At 33.2% G+C, this 21,362-nt stretch overlaps 2 protein-coding genes across 3 annotated transcripts; one reads left to right on the top strand and one right to left on the bottom strand.

Moving 5' to 3' along the window:
* Positions 1-1,816: 1,816 nt before the first annotated feature.
* Positions 1,817-8,452, bottom strand: LOC148603057 (uncharacterized). 2 transcript variants are annotated; one of them, XM_088552349.1, is made up of 6 exons: positions 8,359-8,452; positions 7,429-7,652; positions 4,766-4,871; positions 4,158-4,264; positions 3,133-3,305; positions 1,817-2,293 (listed from the first exon to the last, which is right to left on the bottom strand). In XM_088552349.1, exons 2-6 carry the CDS (start codon positions 7,556-7,558, stop codon positions 2,018-2,020), a joined length of 792 nt encoding a protein of 263 aa, XP_088408475.1. In that variant the 5' UTR covers positions 7,559-7,652; positions 8,359-8,452; the 3' UTR covers positions 1,817-2,017. The 2 variants fall into 2 exon arrangements, with proteins under 2 accessions (XP_088408475.1, XP_088408476.1); XM_088552350.1 differs by lacking the exon at positions 8,359-8,452 and having other exon boundaries at positions 7,429-8,233.
* LOC148603056 (uncharacterized) lies at positions 8,424-21,161 on the top strand. The gene is made up of 7 exons (XM_088552351.1): positions 8,424-8,710; positions 10,305-10,398; positions 11,365-11,498; positions 12,669-12,756; positions 13,770-13,840; positions 16,952-17,078; positions 17,975-21,161. Exons 1-7 carry the CDS (start codon positions 8,541-8,543, stop codon positions 18,029-18,031), a joined length of 741 nt encoding a protein of 246 aa, XP_088408477.1. The 5' UTR covers positions 8,424-8,540; the 3' UTR covers positions 18,032-21,161.
* The last annotated feature ends 201 nt before the right edge of the window (positions 21,162-21,362 follow it).

Here is a 21,362-nt window from a genome sequence, read left to right as displayed (position 1 = left end):
TTAATCTACTAAAACAATAATATTATCATATGAAACATAAGCTTTGTCTAAAGATCTGGTAAAACTTTCATAGAAATTTTCATTCTTCATTGAGGGGTTTATTTACTCCCATAATGAACCATTAATAAAAATTTCATAACAAATATTTTCAATTTTATCTGATTCAAAAGAATGTTATCTACTTGAGGGTAGGTCGGATTTGACAAGAGTTAATAGTCCATCGCCATGCTGATTTCGGTCGCGTCGTTGCAGTTTGTATCCGTCAACTTGGAAAAGGTTGTCTTGGGATGTACTATCAAGTTTGGATTCTGCTATGGTTAATAGTTCGACCATATTATCAGTTAATAGTTCTTTCTTTTATCCCATCAAATTTATATCTGAGACTGTTAATATTTATGTAGGCGGCGATGAAATTTTTTTGGATGTAAACGCCTAGTTTTGTAAGTTCCTTGAACAATTTGATTGGTGTTGGACCCGAAGGAGATATATTTGAGTCATTGGAAGAATTAAGTTCACTGTTTACGAATGATTGTTCACCAAAGAAAGAGTCATTGAAATCAAATGAATAACACGGTTTGCATATCCATGAGTCAGGAGAATTTTTCATCTGAGTATAATCAACACTAATACAAAATTTACGTGTAAACAAAAGCCCCAAAACTATTGTGCACAAATATATGGTGTGCAATGTTTATTAAAAAGAATAAATGGTTGTACATACATGTACATGAACAAGTAAAATTAAAACTCTTTGAATTCTTGTCCGGTTGCAAATCGTGCATTGTACAGAATTAACTTGAGTTATCGTTCGTATGTCATATGTATACATTTTAATTTACTTACGAGAGGTGAGTATGAAGAGCCAACATTTTTTTTTGCATTCATAAGCCAAGGCAAGCCAATCATAGGCCGGGCACCCTTTTGTCATGTCAAGCTCTTTCAAACACACGGATCTGGCGCCTGTAAATGCTTTTATAACCTAATCTAGAAAAAAACATTTGTCGACCAAGACCTTTGCTAGTTTTTTTTTAATACGTATTACTTGTAACTCGGAATACACTTATTCAAGTGGCAAGTTGTTTTTGATACAGTGGCGTTTTGTGGTTTGGAACACGCGGGTTTTCGTTCGGAATGAAAGGTTTGTGCTTGGAATACAAGGATTACTGTTTCATATTACGTTTTTGTTGTTTTATTAACATGTTTAACTTCGCCTATTCAGTCTAAACAAGAGAGAAAACAAGACCCGAATGTCACTTAAATTATGAGTGGCCCTTAATTTCAAGTTTTAAAACATTTTAAATGATGAAAGTAAAAATATTAACTTAACCTTGCAAAGACGCATTTTAGTCAAGTTTAGCAAACCGACTTTCGTCATGCAGTTTACGTGGTAAACAAGAGTCTTTTTCGTGGATGGCCTCCCTTCATGATTGACGAACCGTACTTTCTCGGGGCTAGAAGAAGCGATTCACCATCCCCACTCATCCCCACCCGTTTTAATAAAAGTGGACACACATGCGGGTTGTTGATTTCTTTAGAGACTTTATGGTACAATAATATTTCCAGACTATCATTTTTTCCTTTACAAGTATCATCAAAAAATCCTAAAAGTAGCCAAAGAAACAGTTGCTTTGGTAGACATCAATAAAACAAAAGTATTTCAACTGGGATATTTTTTCATAGTAGATTATTAAGCTACTTTAGACAACATAGAAAATACATCCTATCATTCTTACTTTTTAACGATTTGACAAATAAAAGTATAATATAACCAACATGGTAACCTTATTTATTACCAGTATGCATGAAATAAATGAAATTTGAAAATAAATATATTTATTGAGTGAAATCAATATTACATATACATATCCTGTTTATCAGAGATAGTACATTATTAAAATGATGTAGCTGATATCACACACGAAGGACATGTACAAGTCAAATCAAAAACTAATAATGTGTACATGTAAGTATTAGGCACCATTCAGTTTTTGTTCAGGGGTCACGATATAAACAATTTCTACCAAATAAATGGGACGAGTTTCTTCGTATTTCTGATATGGTTGAGGTAGTCTGGATTTGAGCCGTATCGCCTCATTGCGGACTTTTCTTGAAGTGGTATTCCACTAAGTCTTGTCAATAAAAATGTGATGAATAATGGCGAGAGAACGCCTACATGCTCCCATCCTTTAAGGACGGTGGTAGAGGACAGATAAAGACCCGTCCACATCATGATTTCTCCCAAGTAGTTTGGATACTGTACGATCTTCCACAAACCAACATTTATAAACTGACCCTGAATAAAAAACACAGTGCTATTTCATTTGTAACATCAAAGCTATCTACATTGCAAACTAGACTTTATTGTAAATATAAGGCATATATAGTTTGCTAAAAGATGTTTGTTTTTTTTCCTGAAATACGGAATACAATTTAACAAGTAGTTACATTTGCGTACCATCAATTATACAAATTTCAGAATTTTTTTATAGGTCTTATTTTAATTTGAGTGCCCTGGAACTATTTTGTTAAGGGGAGGTAATAACAATTAAGGTCAAAATATAAGTTTGTTACGTCTGGGTTCAACCGGACTACATACAATAAGCCTTTTATATTTTATTCTGCTGGTGATTGTAAACTATTGATGAGATTTTCGAGTTCGAGGCATAACCTTTTTTTAGCAAGGCGAAGTTTTGATACGATCAAATTATCAAGGCATGCCCACATCATTAACAAACGGAACGAACTTTAAAGCCGAACTACGTGAAACTGGAAGTTCGTTACAATACATTTGCTTGTATAAAACACGTCATGTTTGCTACAAAATGTGTTAATAGCCATCGTCGACATTGATTCCATAATTGCAATGTGTACTGTAAGGAAGATTTTAACATTTCTTTGCATATACTTGATGTGCAAGCTTCCCTTCAAAATTTCTAATACCTAGAATCGTGAATATAGGATTGCAAACACGGATAAGTTAAGACGACGTGTCTGATACGTGAGGATCATAACACGATGTCCACTATTTTCTCAATTTCTTGAAGTATCAGTACTTTAATCAACATAATTAAAATGCCTATACATGTATCTGTAAATCCTTGACCGTACTCAACTTAAGTACTTTTAGCTTACCGCATTATCTGGGTTGTTTCTAAAGTTAGATTTTTGATAATCAGATATCGCTTCTATAAGGAAGCCCGCAATCCACAACCCCCAACCAGCATAGTCACGTGTTGTTAATGGTTTGTCTTCCGTCTTATTGTTAACAATTAGTACAGGTAGAAGTGTTAATAACACCCACACACCTGCAAAACACAATTTTGGTAAAATAGTCTGCCTACAGCCAAGTAAATAAGTAATTTCAGGTATACTTGGTCATCTCTCCGTTAAATGACCATTACCTGATGGAGGTGGACATTTAAGATTAATTAAAGAAACCAAGACTCTAGCGGAACTAAAAAAATGTATATGTAATCCAAGGACAAAGACCAGACATGGAAAACAGACAAACACAACAAAGAACATAGAGTAAATAAAAATAATACTTACGTATGTACAAAGAAACAAAAGTAATTGAGCAACTCGGACTCCACTAAAAACTGGGAGCATGGACCAGGTGTACCGGTAGGGTAAGCCTCCTCTGCTTTTCTAGAAACACCCTCCGAGTTGCTCATAAAAAGTCAAGTCCGGGGTAGACAAAAGAGTAAAAGAAAACTATGACACGTTGAACAAATTAGTTTTCATGGTGCAGATGAAAAGGAGGTTAAAAATTAGAATCAGTCTTTTGTCCATTTAACTACAAGAGGAAGTTCAGTAGGTAATAGGTATTTTACATGTATCAACGGAATACAAATTCCATAGTCAATTTTGCTTTGTATGAATTTGATAGTCACTAACAACTTCTGTTTATTAAATGCTAAATAGAATGAGATACATGTATATTTTATTGGTAGGACTAGACCATTCCCTATTAGGTAAGTTGAGTACTTACATGACTTTTGTAATACTCACATTTTTCTTTCTTTTTATCTTTTTTTTACTTTTTCTTTAATTTATACAGTTTTTGTGCCGTTTTCGCCATGGTTTTAAACACAATTCTGACCTACTCGGAAAACTATTTACAGAAACACTAATATCCTGTAAGCTCGAAATTTTACCTTGGATGGTCCAATACACCCAGAAAACTCGTGGGTTATCCCTAACTTTATTAAAGCGCCGATCGTGCCCTTCCTTCAGTATTCTGGTGAATAAATACGTTCCTAATCTACAAGAAACAAATGCATTAAAAACCTAAGTCAGTGATAGAGACTCTTAACTTTAAGTACAGTCATGTACACATGTACATTGTAACCATTGCGCAACAACTACTGTACAAGAATACTAAACTAAATTTTATATCATACAGATTAAAAGATCTTGAAAATAAAATAATTTTAGAAAGTGAAAGCTGCAAAATTATTATTTTTTATTAGTTTTTGTTCTTGTGTCATTGGAAAGAGAACCCAAAACTTCTAATAATTAAGGTTATACGGTCTTTTTTCTTTTCTGTGTCAGTCCGTTTTGCGTTTTAATTACGAAGTTCTTTTTTCAATTAGTATATTACATGACTTTGGTATGTCCATCGTCAACTTTAATTACACATTGGTTACTATTTGCTAACGAGAAAATTGCAATATGCAAGCAGAGACGAATGCAGAATTTTTTTAAGAAGGCGCTTCACAGCACATCCACTCAGTGTAATCCGACTCTACATGTATATAACTACCTGATAGCCCATGCCATGACCATGCCAGTCTGGACTTTTTGACGAGTGAAAAACGTTTTGTTCCATCTCAAAGACTGCAAAGCCAACAGGAAAAACGTACTTGAACCTACAAGAAATTTCTTGTGTTGAATTGAAGAAAATAATACCGATTAAACAATGTATGTTTTAACACATTAAAATATTTCGTCAAGAAACAACTTACTCCATCTTATTTGATCTATATCTGATGGACCACTGAGATTTTTAAGTTTACTTTTTCTTCAACATAAAAAGGTAAACCCAAGGGCAAGTATAATTAAACCGCAACTCGAAAGTTACGGAGCAAAGAACAAGTATATACAAAAAAACCAAACCAAAATACAAACAAACGCGGAGACGAAAACAACATACAGGAACCGAAAGAAAGCACACATAAACTAAGAATAACTTAACAAACCAGATTCCGTCCACAAACTCGGAGCATGACGAGATGTATCAAGACCTCGATCGAGGGTAAGCACCCTCTACTTTTCGGAAAAACCAACTGAACTGTATGTTCGAAACGCCAATTGAATTGTTCTTGTCGGAAGATGAAACATTCGAACTCGTGAAGGAGATGGACACTCATCTGCAGCATTTTTCTTGGTCAAAAAACTTAAGGTGCGGCTGAACAACTTTTGAAGAGTAATCATGGGAACCATGATTCTAGCGGAAATCAAAAGAATGTAATCCTAGGACAAAAACTGACACAACAAAGAAGACAAAATAACTAACATAATACATACAAAGCAACGACATTAAATGAGCAAATCGGACTCCACTAAAAACCGAAGCAAATTATTAATGATTCAAATCTTGAAGTAACATAATTGCGCTCAAAGCTTTTGTGTGATACAAGAAGTCCGCGAAACACTGGAAAACTCCAAATATAGCGCATGAGCTGGGATTTGAAAATTCCATACACAGAATTAGATGGAATGTTACCAAATAACAGACAATATTATTATAAACGTGCTATACAAAACGGATAATTTCCCAGATTTTTCTGAAAACATTGTCGAAAACTAGATGAGTAATTTATTAATTTATTGTCAGTAATATTGTACTAACATAACATTTTTAATATTGCACTAAGCTTGAAATAACTTGCATCAATTGGTGGATATACTAGCTAGGACTTATAGCAAAAGTATAATTTAGTATAATTGCATGGAAAATATCGCACATTTTGATAGATGACCTTCTACAGTTTTCTTTATTTGGAATCTCTAAATTACCTACAGATAAACCTATCTCTTTTTCGCTAAAGCCATGCATATTGCACCAAATCTAATTCATTAAAAAAAACTCGTTTTTTTTTCAAGCAGACCTCTTTAGATTGGATGAATGGATGTTTATCTACTGAGCAGTGTATTATACATGAATGCAAATGGAAGCAAGAATATTTGACGCATGATTTCTTGTGGAGAAGGGTTGCCCCAGCATTTCATGTTACCAGGAAACACAGAGACTAACAGACAAACTAAACAACACCGGAAGAATGGTAATTTACCAAAATATAGATTAGAAAATTCAGTAATTTAAAATATAATAAAATTTTGCATTGAAATTTTAACCTGGATCCACAACCGCCCCCCCCCCCCACCCCCATCTTCCCAAACAAAACAAAAATAAAACAAAACAAATTAAACTAACCCTTAGGGTCTAAAACAAGGCATTGAATGTTTAAGTATTGGAAGAAGTAAATGCTTCGAATGATATGTATGAATACACTTATTGCATTTGTACAATTTACATGTAGCTTTTAACATGGACTTTTAAATTATATTATTTAGTAACATACAGTTCCTGTTAACAAGAAGGCCACTTAGATGCAAGATATTCCTCCTACAACGTAAGAGGTTGGAATTCCGTTTCCCCATGGCACCAAGTCAGAAAATAGCTTGCCAGACAACCTCTAGCACTGCTGAAGTTGCCATATATATGGCAAGCCAAAATGAACAAAAATCAATATTTTGTAGTATTAGAAAATGAATGTTTAATATAAGAAATTCATTTTATAATATTAAAAATTGATTTTCTAATATTACAAATTCCTGATTTATTAATATTATAAAACATCACACATATTGTAATATTAGAAAATGAATTTGTAATATTAGAAAATCACTTTGCAATATTGCAAAATCAGTAACATTATTTGATATTACAAAATGATTTTCTAATATTAAAAATCGTAATTGAATACAGCAAATGCATTTTCTAATATTAAAAATCGTAATTTAATACAACAAATGCATTTTCTAACATTAGAAAATCAATTTCTAATATTAAAAAATCGTTTTTAGTATTAGAAATTCAATTATGATTTTTTTTTAAAAATTAAAAAAGGGTTTAGTGATATAAGAAATATATTTTTTTAATATTAGAAAATACTCATTTTCGTCCACCTTGGTGTGCCATAGATACAAGTTCTTGACGGGGTCCATCAGTCCCGCTGAAACAATGAAACGACGAAAAGGTTCTTTTTTGCTATATAAAGTTCCCATAATTTTTTTTTATGTTAACATTTTGTATATCCAACAGACTACTTCGCAGTATCGTAAAATTGACTCCCATTTATAAATTGTGCAGATGTAACGTCCTATAAATTGAACTTTACGAGTTACGTTTAAATAACCTACCTGCTAAATCATAGAATTTTTCAGTTTTGAAAGTCGCTGCAACAGCCCAGCATGCCCATTGTACACCAAAATCGATTGCTGCTGCCCTTACCAAATTGTTTTTAGCTAGTGCATTGCCCATGTCTATCATATCAGGACAGTGATAATCTTTCAGTTACATAAGTGTTTTTGTTTACTTCCGGATGGACTTTTCAAGTGAGTAAATCCCAACAAGGTAGGATCAGCTATGAAAGATTTAACGGATCAGATTGTTCAACGAAGCTTATAAACGGGAATTGAATTAATAAATAAATTCATTTATTGGTTGAAAACATGATTAATCAGGTAAATAATGTCCTAGCATCCCCTTTTTTTCTGTGCAACCTCGGCTGGCACCCCCTTTTTTAAAGTGTCTAGATCCAACCAGGAGCGTTGTGATCGATAGTATAAGAACATAAATATACATGGTTGCAATTTTAAAGAAATACTTGAAGTGCACACATATACAAAAATAAGGGGTAGTTTATCAACATTTCAAATGGTGAGGAAGCACATACATATTTATTTTCAAGAAGTGAGCGCGGCCCTGTTGAAAAGGGTGTTGGAGGTATGTAGAAGGAGTTCCAGTGAAGTGGCTTCCTAAATTTTCTGGGCACGGTTCCATAAAAATACTAGAAGTGCAATTTTAAGATTTAAGGGAAAATGCCGTATTAGTAGAAATATTTTATGAAACCCAGGTATTCCATATCTCTGTGTAAATATTACACAATGGTGGATCAGAAGTAGGAGGGGTGCATGGGTTGTCACCCCTTTTTTCGGAAAATCCATCAGTTTCATGAGTAAACTTGACAAAAAATGGCAAACAATATACTATAACCTCCCTTTCTGATGAACCCGGCCCGGATGGTACCCCTCCTTTTCATAATGTATGGATCTGCCCCTGTTACATACGTTGTACATGTACATTATATACACAGAAAACCCGTTTTTGGTGGCCATCAATGAGTACAAGAAAGATAATTTTTATCAACCATGGATGATCACGTATTATCTAAGCGATTTATACAAAGGTTGACATGTGATACTAGACGTAAACGTGTTAACTTAAGAAATCAACGAAAATTAAAGTAAAAATGAATATAAAATATTCAATAATTCGTCTAGTTTCTCTAATTATATTTATTACGGATAATTGCATACTGTGTCATGACATTTGTAAAAAGACCTCTTCGTGTTCGTGTAAATTTTCTGACGGTGATGTTATAGATCTGAATCAGCTAGCCAAAAATGATAATACTCCAAGGTAAGAATTATTAGGTATGGTTCCGTCTAAAAACCTCGTTGGGCTGGAGCATGCAGGACGGATCCAAGGGGGTGCAGGGGGTCATCATTCTCCCTTTTATTGGAAAAATTAATTTCTCATGTGTCAAATTGACAAAAATGGTAAAAAATGTCCTTGCACCCTCTTTTCTGAGGAACCCCTGCTGTCACCTCTCCTTTTCAAAGTGTTTGGATCCATCCTTGGGAGGAATAATCACCTTTTAGATATTTAATCTTCAGCTCTACATGTATTTACAATAATCCATGAACTTTTTTTTCTAGGTGTGTTGTAAATTTTGAGATATCTTTTGTCTTTTGACTGGAAAGTGTTCCGTATCATTTCATTGTAGAGTCTAAAGTTAAATTTTAATTAAAAAAAAGTAAAACTAACGAAGATATACAAATGAAGGAAAATCCGTGGACAAAACAACGTAGCGGGAAAACCGAAACGACAAACAACGCATTGAGAACACCGACAGGATAAAACACTAAAACGCTAGCTCCAAAACAGCGTCTAACGTTCGAAATTTACTCTAGACGCTGAAGCCAGAAAATGCAAGAGCCAGCAGAGTCGAGAAAAAGTGAATGATTTTATGCGACGTTATCCGATTGTCAAACGTTTGAATTTAATAATGACCGAGAATTTCGGAAGGTCTGTCTGCAGTGGTTAGTGAGAGATAAACGAACGCCTGCCGCTGCGTGGAGCTTGAATAAAACAACGTATCAGGAACACCGAATAGAAAAAACAACACACGGGAATGCCGAATTAAAAGACAAAATAACGCACCGGGAACACCGAAAAAAAGCAACGCACGGAAACTGTGATAGGACAAAACAAAACATCGGGAAGGTCGAACAGATAAAACAATGCCTCGAAAACAACAGAAGGATAAAATGCACCAGTAACAGCGAAAGTAAGGACAAAGCAACGTTCGGACCGTAATACAATGACGACCATAGAACTTTTGGAATGACGATCGTACTAGAACTTTTTGAATGGCAATCGTAGAACTTTTAGAATGACGACAGTAGAACTTTTAGAATGACGACAGTAGAACTTTTGGAATGACGACCATAGAACTTTTGGAATGAGGATCGTACTAGAACTTTTTGAATGGCAATCGTAGAACTTTTAGAATGACGACAGTAGAACTTTTGGAATGACGATCGTAGAACTTTTGGTATGACGACCGTAGAACTTTTGGAATGACGATCTCGGAACATTTAGAATGACAATCGTAGAACTTTCCAGATCTTTGTTACTGAGCCCTCTTGATCAGTAGTTTAAGAACTCGTAAATGTATCTTCAGTTTGATTAAAAAAATCGTATTGATCAATAATTAAACTGATCAGAATTTTGTTTTGTTTTCAGTCTTTCAAAAAGATTTTATTTTTTGTATAAGTCTGACCCAGGTTTACACCCCCATTACGTTATTTATTTGATTGGAACGAAACCTTTATAGGAGGAACACGTGTATCCGGGAAGATTTTCCATAAATTTTATTTTTAGTTTTTTTCTGGCCTACAGCAAAATCTTTGTCTCAAATGCAAAATATAAAGTGATTGTATTTTCTTAGGTTTGAAGATTTGGACGATCCAAGCTCCACAGCCGATTATTACTCATGGAATCCTTGTCAGCCATTCACAGAGGGCGATTGTTCAAATGTCGCCGTAAGTTTTAACACTCAGGCGCGCGTGCGATCGATCCAGATGTTTTTTAAACGCCGGGGGAGGGGGGATTCCAGGGAATAATTTGCACATTTTTGCCATTTTTTTGTACAAAATTAATAATATTTTCAAACACTTGGAGGGGTCAATTCCCCGCGATCCCTCCATCCGGATCCGTCTTTGACACTTAACAGAGGCCTTCGTCCATCTATTGACTGTATCAGCATTAATTTGGTCTTCTTTCATCAGGAAATTACGGATTTTAGCTAAACAAATATGCACATTGGACATGATATTTATTTTTTGATTATTTGTATTCACAGGTTACAGTGTATGTAAAGGCATACAAAAGTATATTGCATTATTTGATTACAAGTACGCACATATCTTTCAACATTAAACCAAGATTTAAATACTAGTCCTTATAAAATTCAGATAATACTTATGGAAGATGTGATCCATGGTTTAAAAAACATGGAACAAAAGACGCTTTTTCGGTCTACTTATGCTTTATTTTCACCTCAAAATTATAGTCCTTTCTATAAAGAAAACTTTTGTAGTTGAGAAAACTATAATACTTCCATCTCTCAATAAAATCAACCAAAACTAAATTTTAAAAAAAAGTACAAATATAATACCAAATCTTTATATTTTTTATCTCGAAAGTGTAACAACCGAGATACAATTTAAGACTTATTTTGATTTCAGAAACAGTTACATGTACATGTCTTAAGTCTGTACAAGTCATGTAACTGTTTCTGAAATCAAAATTAAAGTGAGTTTGGGTTGGTTTTGACATTCGTAAATCACTCCATCTCTGATTTTATAAAGACTGCTACTTCATCATTGATTCACTCCTCTTTCACTTCATAATATTTAAGAGAGAGAGGGGGTAATACCATTATAACTGACTGAATAAGTAGTACCCGTGTCACTCGATCTGTTCCGATATAATCGTTTCTATTTTAGGTATGTAATCTCCACCAAAACGTGCCTAATCCAGAATTTTTTCCTCTTGGTGATCAAGACTCGGCAACATTCAGTACCGAGGGTGATGTGACTAAGTTGACATATTTACATCTAGGAACTGGAGGTGCACAAAGGTATTACATTCATATCCTTCACGAGGTCTTTTGTAACTTACATGTATGCATACGAGGTATTTTCAGAAACTCCCGACAAAATTATTTCTGGTGAAAAAAAAACAGAAAAAGTAAGGGGGACAAAATATGTCATGACGCCATAATTTAGGATTTTTCATACATGTACGACCATTCAAAATGTTTCAATCTCCTCCGCCGACCTATAACTGCTTCCTGATTAATTTCGTATCACTACGCTAGCTTATATAGGATTTTCTATACAGAATGTGAAAAAAATCCTAGGGCATGAGCACTATAATAATAATTCTCATTACAATTCTGCGAATATGTTTCCGGTGTACTGTACCCATTTGCATAAAAGGGTTAGGCTTACCGCTTAGTATGACAGAGGTATAAATAAAGCTTTGAAATAGCGAATATACCCTCGGTGTGTTTATGGTATCGCGTCATTACGCCTTGATTGGTCGTTTCGTCTCTGTAAATGTACTTTTTCCTCAATAATAGTTAAGTCATCGAGACGCTTACTTCTCTGCGGGACAAATTTGCCATTCTGGAAACGACATATTTGACATGCTTAAAGGAAAGTCTGGTAGGATTTTTTTCACTGATCATGTAGTACTTTAATAGCCTAAGCATACCTGACATGCAAAGAGATAAAAAAAAATTATCAAGCGAAAACTATACATCCTTCTAGACTTTTCTTTAAGCATGTCAAATTTGCGTTACCAGAATGGCAAATATGTCCCGCAGAGAGTTGTTTCAACTGAAACAATTTTTGAGCACAAGATCAGTTCAAATGTATAGCTGCCTTAGCATTCAAGCACAATTTGGAACCAGAGAATATTTGCACAACCATTTGAATAGACAGGTTGCCGGATTATTCAATATCAGTTTGTACAGTTTCACTGCATTATGGAGTCTGACAATATCCCCCATCCCCCACCCCCCCCCCCCAATAAAAATCACATCTAAGGAAAATGACAAGTGTAAATTCTGAGCTTTGGGACACACATGCACACACAACTTGACAAATTTGTGACGAACTTTCAATTTAATACTCAGATACCAATTTAATTTCACCAGCTACTTCAATATTGTAGAGAATACCAACATACTAGACATATATTTTACTAAATATTTACTAGTGGATGTGAAAATGAAAATTTTCAGATCTTCTGAGTTTACCCTGACATGTGATAAAAGTCAAGAAGGAGCAGTTATTGTTACGGGAGAAAACCCTGTCGGCAGTGGCCAGTATGTAAGCACCTTATTTTTAATTTTTATTACAGTGGTTGTTATTCCGATGAATAAATGTTACATATTTAAAAAGTACTAATAATTAAATGACAACATAGCTACGACGAGTTGACGAATACAATTTGACAGAGTAGTGCATTTTGATTCGAGTATATAGATACAGAGTTATTTTAATAACTAATTTTATGCCAACGATTAAGTGCAATGTCATTTTTAATTTAGTATACTTTTATGCACCCATTTTGAACCTCAAAAGTATGATAAAATTCTTCACTTTGATTGGTCAATGTAAACTAATTAATTATTCGTTAGCTTCTTTAACAGAATTTTGTCAGTGCATTCTGGAATTTTTTATTTTTTTTTTGAATTTTTTACCCACCCACAAACCCCAAACTTCGCCCTCAAGGTTTATCATTATCGTTGTGTATGATCATAACTAATATTTCTTCTTGTAGGTATTGTTGACCTTTATTTAGTTTTTTTTTTGGCCTAGCTTTGCATTTTAATGTTTACTTTACACATGTATGCCTTGCATGTTGTTCATGTATCAAGAGTAGAATTTGTCTTTTGTAAATGTACATAAACGGTTTTACTACGTGTATTTCACATGTATATTACTAGTAAAATTTTCCAACATACTTGGTTGTATTATTTAGTAAATTATGGGATGGGCATAATTAGAAACGCGTTCTCGAGTGGGAAATATAAATATTGATTATTATTCATTGTATATTTATAATTTCCATTTCTTTGTCTTTTACCGTGATATTATCATCGGACACCGCTGATTACGCTTCTTACCTCCCTTCTGGTACAAAGCGTAATCATCCATGGGTTTCCGCTGTGATATTATTATTGAACTTATGAAATAGCTAGATGTGTTTACTTGGATGACCACCGAAACGGTCTAATTGAAGCTAAATCAGATCGGAATTCCACCACATGAGAAAAAAAATGGCTTGCACATACATGTACATGAACATATTGTAATCTAGTATTTTTTTATCGTTTCAGTTCTTTGAATTGAAAACTAAGTATGCTTGTCGAAGTTCTGGACTTTCCGTCGGAAGTATTTTACTTATAATGTAAGTAATTATCCTTCAAAAACAGAACAGTCCATAACAGACTACTGATTTGATTTATTTTTTTATAAATAAAAATTTAATAAGTTATGATGAAGATAATTCAAATGTCAGTTGTGTAAAACTGGAAAATCTTAAAGGGTGTGAATGCATATGAACCTTTGTTTTTCCGACGCAGTCGGTATAGATTCGTTTATTTCCCTTTGACCTTAAAGACGCTCTTCCATGGAAGCGCAAGTCACCTGATCGCAATTCTGTTTCCTGATTGGCCAAATACTGATAACGTAAAGTGGTGTTCGAAAAATTTGAACTGTGTATTGTGTGCCATGTGTTATTTTCTTGAATGAAATGTTGAAAATTAGAAGTAAAAAGAACAAAATTGTACTGCGCCGGCTATCTTTTTAGTACTTGTTTTTTGTACGTTTTGTCTTAATAAGATTGTTTATACAATCAAATAATTTAATTTGATTGTTTATTTCTCATCTGGACAAGATAGGTTATTTTCCATAAGCTATAACTTGGTGCTGTGATTAACGTCGATCAGTCCACTATCCACAGTTCAAATAATTCCAAACTAAATAAGGCTTTGATGAAGGGACAAATCTAATTTTGACTTAAAAGGATTGTTTTAATTTTTGACCAAGTTAGGCTCGCATCACCAACTTTAGGGAAGATATTGCTTGTTCATTAAGCGCTTCGCGGTTCATGAAGCGTTAATTGTCCCAAAGTTTGACATTTCGCATAACGTGGTCATTAATTAAGAACACTCCTCAAGGAAAGAAGTTCACAGCTTGAGGTAAGTTGCGTGTGTTCTCGGTACGAATTTTAATAATTTTATCATTCACGCATTCCATGAATTAATATACTTACATACATATTCAATTGAGATTCCACAGCCTTTAGTGTAGCGGAAATGGCAGAGTAGTTCCGATCATTGTTTATAAATATTACAGTAACTCTAAAATTCATTATTAAGAATTGTTTTGTTGCTAAACGTTACTGAATTCAAACACGGGCTATTGTTCCGAGCCCTGGATAATCCAAAAACATGTCTAAACCAGACACCCTTTAAAGTCCTGTTATATCAATTTAAATATATTTTGAAACTTTGTAAATCGAACACCTGCCTAAACCGAACCAATTTTAAAGTCCAAATACGAGTTCGGTTAAGAGAAGTTTCAGATTGTCACCATAGGTTGAGGAAGAATTAGTTTTGCGAATGGGAGTATCATATATATTTTGTTTCATTGAGTATTTTACTGGAATATTACACATTTAATGTACATGTACATGAACATGTAAAAACCAGGCAGATATTGAAACAACCAAAAAAAATGCCAAATATGAATTCAATACCGACTCCTATAAAACACACATGGTACAACTATTAGTACAGAGGAACTTGTCCAAACCGAAAACCTGTCTTAAGCAGAGACTATTTAAGTACTATTAAGGAGGTTCGCTGCTCATGTTCAGTAATTTTTTTTTTCAAATTTTCGGACACCTCTTGTTTTATCCATTTTATTCATTAATATCTTTTGTCCCGTGACTCCCATTTTCTTTTCTTATAAATTTCATTTAACACACCTTAAAATGTTATTTGAGAAGTTTTTAGGAAATCTATGTTTTTTCTTCTATTTTTTTAATAAAAAAACCTACGAAGACGAAACCTATGAAAAATCAACACCCGCTTTTCCTGCCAAAATTTCAAATGCTAAATAAGACCTTGTGATTTTTCTTACTTTTTGTGTTCGCATATGTTCCGGGAAACAAATAAAAATTGGAGGGGTTAATTTTAATTAGTCTGTCCATCATTTTTTTCTATTCATATTGATGAAATATCTTAAAGTCTTTCACAACGTTTGAAATCCTTATTATTATCAAACAGAGCAGCGAACATCTATGAGTCAGTTTAGATGTATTATAAACCTGTCTATGTAAACCGACCCAATTTCTACTCTCCGAGAGGGGTTCGGTTATACAAGTTTCAATGTAATCATATGTTGACGATTTCTCTTGACTAGTTCTTTGAATAAAGGTAACGGGAAAATGTATGCAGCGCATTTCAGGCAAACAGATTCTAAATTATATATAGTATTTAAGTACTTCTCCGTCTAAGAATCGGACAAATTGTATATAAGGCGCGGCACATAAAGGAAAAAAAAACGCAGAGATTTAATTACATTAACCAATTAATTATACCTGATAACCACCAGAAATAACCATCAAAGTGTTTCTAAAATTTGCATTTTAATGATATTGATAGGTCAGATACAGTTGAATTGCACTATGGAAAAATGGAGGGAAAAATTTCCCGCACTCTTTCCCTATACAAGCAGTCAAAAATATCTACGTCATAGATGCGTCAGGATAAACTTAAATAGCTTTTTGGTTGTTATAATGAATATATTTTATACTCGAATTCACCTCAGCCTGTTTGCAGTTTTTTTTAGATTAATTTTTTTATTACTCAAAAGTTCCTTTGAAAAAATTGCCATTTAATTCATGTCGTTCTGTACTACAACTTTCATACAATTATTTCTCGTTCTTACCTCCGAGATTGAAAAAATTCAAAATTTATTTTTCCTACGAGAATTTTGCACTGAACGTATTGTTTATCCGCCATTTTGTTTCTATGGATATTTTGAGATGTTCCCTATTACCTCACAATTGAAGAGCTGAAATACCATGATTTCCCGCCATATTTCTGGTTTCATGCTAATTCAATACTTTATGTGGTAAATCTCAAATTGAGTACCAGTTGTAACATTTTCATTCGGAACTTCTGTTTTTTCTTTTACTAAAGGTAAAGAGCAGAAATATGGCGGGAAATAATGGTATTTCAGCTATTAAAAGACTTAAAAGATAATTTAAAAAAAAAACTGCAAATAGGCTGAAGTGAATTCGAGTATATTAGGCAAAAACGACTACATTGGGGAAAATGATGTGCCATCCGTTGCCTGATTCTTACACAGAATGGTACTTTTAAAAATTGATAAAACGGGATTTGAAAGACTCTGGTTTAGACAGGTTTTTGGATTATTCGTGGTTCGGTTTAGACCGGTTTCTCTGTACTGTAAATTATTTGATAATATTTTTTATTTTTTTCAATAGATTGTTTAGTACAATTTTCCTGTACCTAGTCGTTGGTGTTATTATTCAGATATTTGTGAAGAAAGCATCGGGAAAAGACAGGTTACCAAACTATACTGTTTGGTCATCCATACCTGGTCTTATCAAGGTATGATCGCTTCAGCTGTGATACATATACATGAATGATTGTTTTTACCTATTCAGAAAACCAGATGACCACCTTCCTGCTGGTATTGATAACTCTATTATATATAATAAAGAATAACCAAAATACAATCACTCGTGTCAAAAAAGCATTAAGATTTAACGCATGCGCGTTAAATCTGGGCATTCGTTTGTCTCTGGTATTCACTTTTTCAAGTTGATTATCATATTACTACACTGCTTACGATCGGTGATTTACTTGGGATTGCTGTGCATGTTTTTGTTTTTTATTATTTACTTATTTATTTCGTCATTTATTCTGTTTTTTTTTTACATTGCTTTTGTCCTTGGATATGCGACCTCTGAATGATGTTACTATGTCGTTTATCGCCCCGATCCGGTTTTTTTAAGAGGAACATGCATTCCTCCAGCTTTGCCTTACTGGTCTTCTGAAAGGACTTTTAAGTCGATAGTCGCTTTTCATTTGGTAAGTTCTCAAGTCTTAACATGTGTCTGCATGAATTGTATGGCATGATAAGTTGCTCTTTCTTTAAAATTCTTAATCACAAATGTCGGTAGCACAGTATATGTTTTGTTTTACTTGATATGTCCTTGTTCAGATATGTACAAACGAACTATTTGCCGGAGATCAATTACTGAAAATGTAAACAATCTTGTAATTAAACAGATTTTCATCAAACTATGGAAGGTGCACTTCTTGGTCGACGGCGAATAGTTCAATATGAAGATTGAACGAACTTTTATTATAGTAATATACTGAACAAATTAAAAAAGATCTCGTTTTCTTAATTTTTGCTTGGGTAAATTTAGATATTTCAAATTCAGTTGTGAGCAATGAGTCTAAAATAGGATCGAATTTTCAATATTTTTTCGTTTCAGGATGGTGCAACTTTTGTGGTGACACGTGGTAAACGACAAACATATTCAAGTATATGAACAAGGCAAAAGTAATCTCCGGATTGTGAGAAGATCGTTCCACAAATCATTTTGAATGTTATGTTCCTATAATGCCAAAAAAAATATTTCCATATTCGTATCATGTGCAATGTTAAATGTCAGGAAACAATTGAACTGATACATGCATTATGACTTGTACTATATTTTACGTTTGTTACACCATTATCATTCATCAGCTTCAGTGTGTCAATTTAGGAGGCTGTCCATGAAAAAAATCGTGCAAAACTTTCCGTAAGTGGTATTTGCAATTACGTATAAACATTTGTGCATCTGGTAGGACCCCATGAGAGACTTATCATTGGAATTTTTTTCCGCAAAATTAAAGATGGTGGATCAGGTAGCACATTAAAGTTTTTAAAATGTTTTTAAAACGTTTCCAAAAAATGTTTGAAAACATTTTTTAATGTGTTTTAAGTAGATTCCAGCTAAGAATCATGCAAAATGTGATACATGGTCGGAAAGCCTACACATTTTTATTTTTGATATTTTGTTTAAAATGCTTTAGTAAACAGAAATTAACACTTGTTTTTTCGTATAACCTGTGCTCATAAGAGATAAAAATTGTATTGAATGCCTTGTAGAATTCAAAATTAAGGGAGATAACTCTGTAAATGACATTCAAATACAATAGAATCTATTGAATTTTTATTGTTGATTATCTCTTAAGAGCAGGCAGACTTGAATGAATAATTACACATTTCATAATTTAGACCCATAAAAGAACTTAATTACAAACATAAAAATATGTAGCCTTTTTTTTAAGTGTATCACATTTTTCAGATTTTGCATGATTCTTACAAAGACATCTACTTAAATGACGTTAAAACGTTTGGTCATTCATAGAGACATTTCTATAATATTTTCAGGAAATGTTTTCCCTACACATTTCTAGATTATCGTTGAAAACGAACGACTAGCTTCTCATAATTATTATTGCGAGGTTTTTGTAAAATAGTGTATTTTTAATTTCTAACGTAATTGTGATGTTTCTAAGAGTAATCAAGGGAACCAAGGTTATAGCGGTAATCAAAAGAATGTATTCCAGGGACAAAGACCAGACATGGAAAACAGACAACAAAGAACATAAAGTAACTAAAATCATACATACAAAGTAACAAAAGTAAATGAGCAACTCGGACTCCACTAAAAACTAGGAGCATGGACCAGGGGCACCGGTAGGGTAAGAATCATTTCATGATATGATTGTACTTGTATACGTTTGGATTTTCCTGCTGTTTTTCTTTTCGTTTTAGACCGATGCGTCTGTCAAATATCATTTTCAAGTTATTTTAAATGCCTTTCATTGGTTTTTCAAGAACTCAGTTATTCAAAGGACGAGTTGTTTCCAGTTTTAGTAACAACTCTTTCTAATTTAAATTAGCAATCCAAATTTTGCAGATCCCCAAATCGCCATTTTTAGAGTGAACATATTTTATTATATATGTACACCAAACTGTACGAAATTAAACTGGAAAAAAAACAAATATAATATTTTCATTGTGAAGAATGTTAAAAATTTATTTTTTATTTAAAAATGATAATGATTTCAGCATACGGCTGCCATTTTCCATCCCGGTGGAATTGCCGTCTCTTTGACAGATACACCATATCCATTCCCGTTTTAAATGTCATCATAAAAGATGTCTATACATTGTATCTATTCTATGGCAGGGAAGTATTGCTCTGCTTTTTTTTTGTTGATTATCGGAATAAAAAAGTTAAATTTTAAGAAACTGATATTATTTGATGTAATATCTTTATATACTATATATTTCTTGTGACAGGGCTTTTAGACGAGAAACGAACACACCACTACATGTCTAATTCTCTAGCAAAGTTCAAAAGCAAATGTTTTCGACTTTAAATAAATGTATTTTATTAACCATGGCAATCAATCCATCGAATATTATATTACAATTGAAAGTTTGTTTCACTTCCCAAACTAATACACTTACAATAAAGTCAATATTTTTTTCTATTTGTGCTTGAAGATTAAAAATCCTGTCGTACCTTAATCATGTAGTGGAAGGCACAGATTTCCTTGATTTTTCTCAGAGATGACCTCGAACAAACATACTGTAAAATATTAAGATAAAAAATGTAGGTCACTGTCATTCACCAAACTTAATTTCCAGGTAATTGAGGTAATTAAATATAGGCAATTTTTATATAAATTCTGTAGGGAATTTTCATTGTTTCGCTTCATATTAAAAACTTGGCAGATTACATTTCTTTAAAAAATTGTACAATGAACACTTACCTGACATTTTTTTATATTTAAAAGAGAAACACTTAAAACTTAAATTCCCATTTCAATTCCTTAGAACATTTTCCCGCCAGTTCCCGCAAATAATCCCCTATGAAAAAAGGTTTTTAAAATAAATGTAATTTTGCCATACACGTACTATATACTATATAAATGGATTAAAACACTTTCATTATTATCAATATTATTTTAATAGGCTAAGTGTTATTTAAACTTAAAGTTTGTCATTTGATGAGCTGCCCTTAAAGCTTCAATAACTTCTATGCCAAACCTGTCGACAAGCACAAAATTTTTAAATATGCTTTCCTTGCTTGACCTGTAATAGTAATAGGACTGTCACGGACGAGAAATACACTCCTTTTTAGCGTGCGTGCATTGTTTATCGTGACTATGATTACACATCGTTTTGCGTTCGTTTAAACGCACACGAAAGAAGCATTTGTTTAATGCACGATAATACCGTTCGTTTATTTTTGTACATGCATTATTTTCTTTGTTCAACTGTTATTTTTTTGTCATTATTATTATTATTTTGTATTTTCATTAATTCTATGTTCTTATTTTCTTTCTCATAATTTGTTAATATTATTTTTCATTGTTCGTCTATCGTGCGTTTTAAGGCACGCTTTGAGCGTTCGAGTTTGGTTAGACTTTACGCACACTTTTGCGGCTGTATTGAAAGAAAACACACCTATACTTTCTATAAATGACTATTGTAAACAATCAGAACTGTGAATATGTGAAAACGTTATACTGTTGGAATCAGGACAAACACGTACTTCTGAATATTTGTCACAAAAGGTCCTTCTAATTCTTTGTAATAAATTGAACTAGTCAAAAACCCGTAAACGCGTCAAAATTCCGCCTCTCAGGTGTAACAAACTGTAGATCTAAAAAACTAAAATAGTGAATTGCGCTCCTACAGAGGGTATGAAATTCGCCAAATTTTGCATGGATGAATAACTTCATAATATATTCTTTTTGAGATAATTATCGACATTGCGTTTATTTTGGGCAAAAAAATATTCAATACTAAAATGAAAG

Source organism: Perna viridis, chromosome 11 (genome assembly GCF_037379345.1).
Source record: "Perna viridis isolate PV_CMFRI_1.1 ecotype Kerala chromosome 11, ASM3737934v1, whole genome shotgun sequence".
Lineage (NCBI taxonomy): Eukaryota > Metazoa > Mollusca > Bivalvia > Mytilida > Mytilidae > Perna > Perna viridis.
The sequence above is the reverse complement of the archived record's forward strand: the minus strand, read 5'-3'. Positions and strand labels throughout refer to the sequence as shown.

Excerpts from the sequence above, each read along its gene's own strand:
- LOC148603057 (XM_088552349.1), bottom strand. The coding sequence starts at position 7,558 with ATGATAGACATGGGCAATGCACTAGCTAAAAACAATTTGGTAAGGGCA. Across the intron at positions 4,872-7,428 it reads AAAATTCTATGATTTAGCAG|GTTCAAGTACGTTTTTCCTG; the intron begins GTAGGTTATTTA and ends AATTTCTTGTAG. Across the intron at positions 2,294-3,132 it reads GAAACAACCCAGATAATGCG|GGTCAGTTTATAAATGTTGG; the intron begins GTAAGCTAAAAG and ends TTTTTTATTCAG.
- LOC148603056 (XM_088552351.1), top strand. The coding sequence starts at position 8,541 with ATGAATATAAAATATTCAATAATTCGTCTAGTTTCTCTAATTATATTT. Across the intron at positions 13,841-16,951 it reads GGAAGTATTTTACTTATAAT|ATTGTTTAGTACAATTTTCC; the intron begins GTAAGTAATTAT and ends TTTTTTCAATAG. Across the intron at positions 17,079-17,974 it reads CCATACCTGGTCTTATCAAG|GATGGTGCAACTTTTGTGGT; the intron begins GTATGATCGCTT and ends TTTTCGTTTCAG.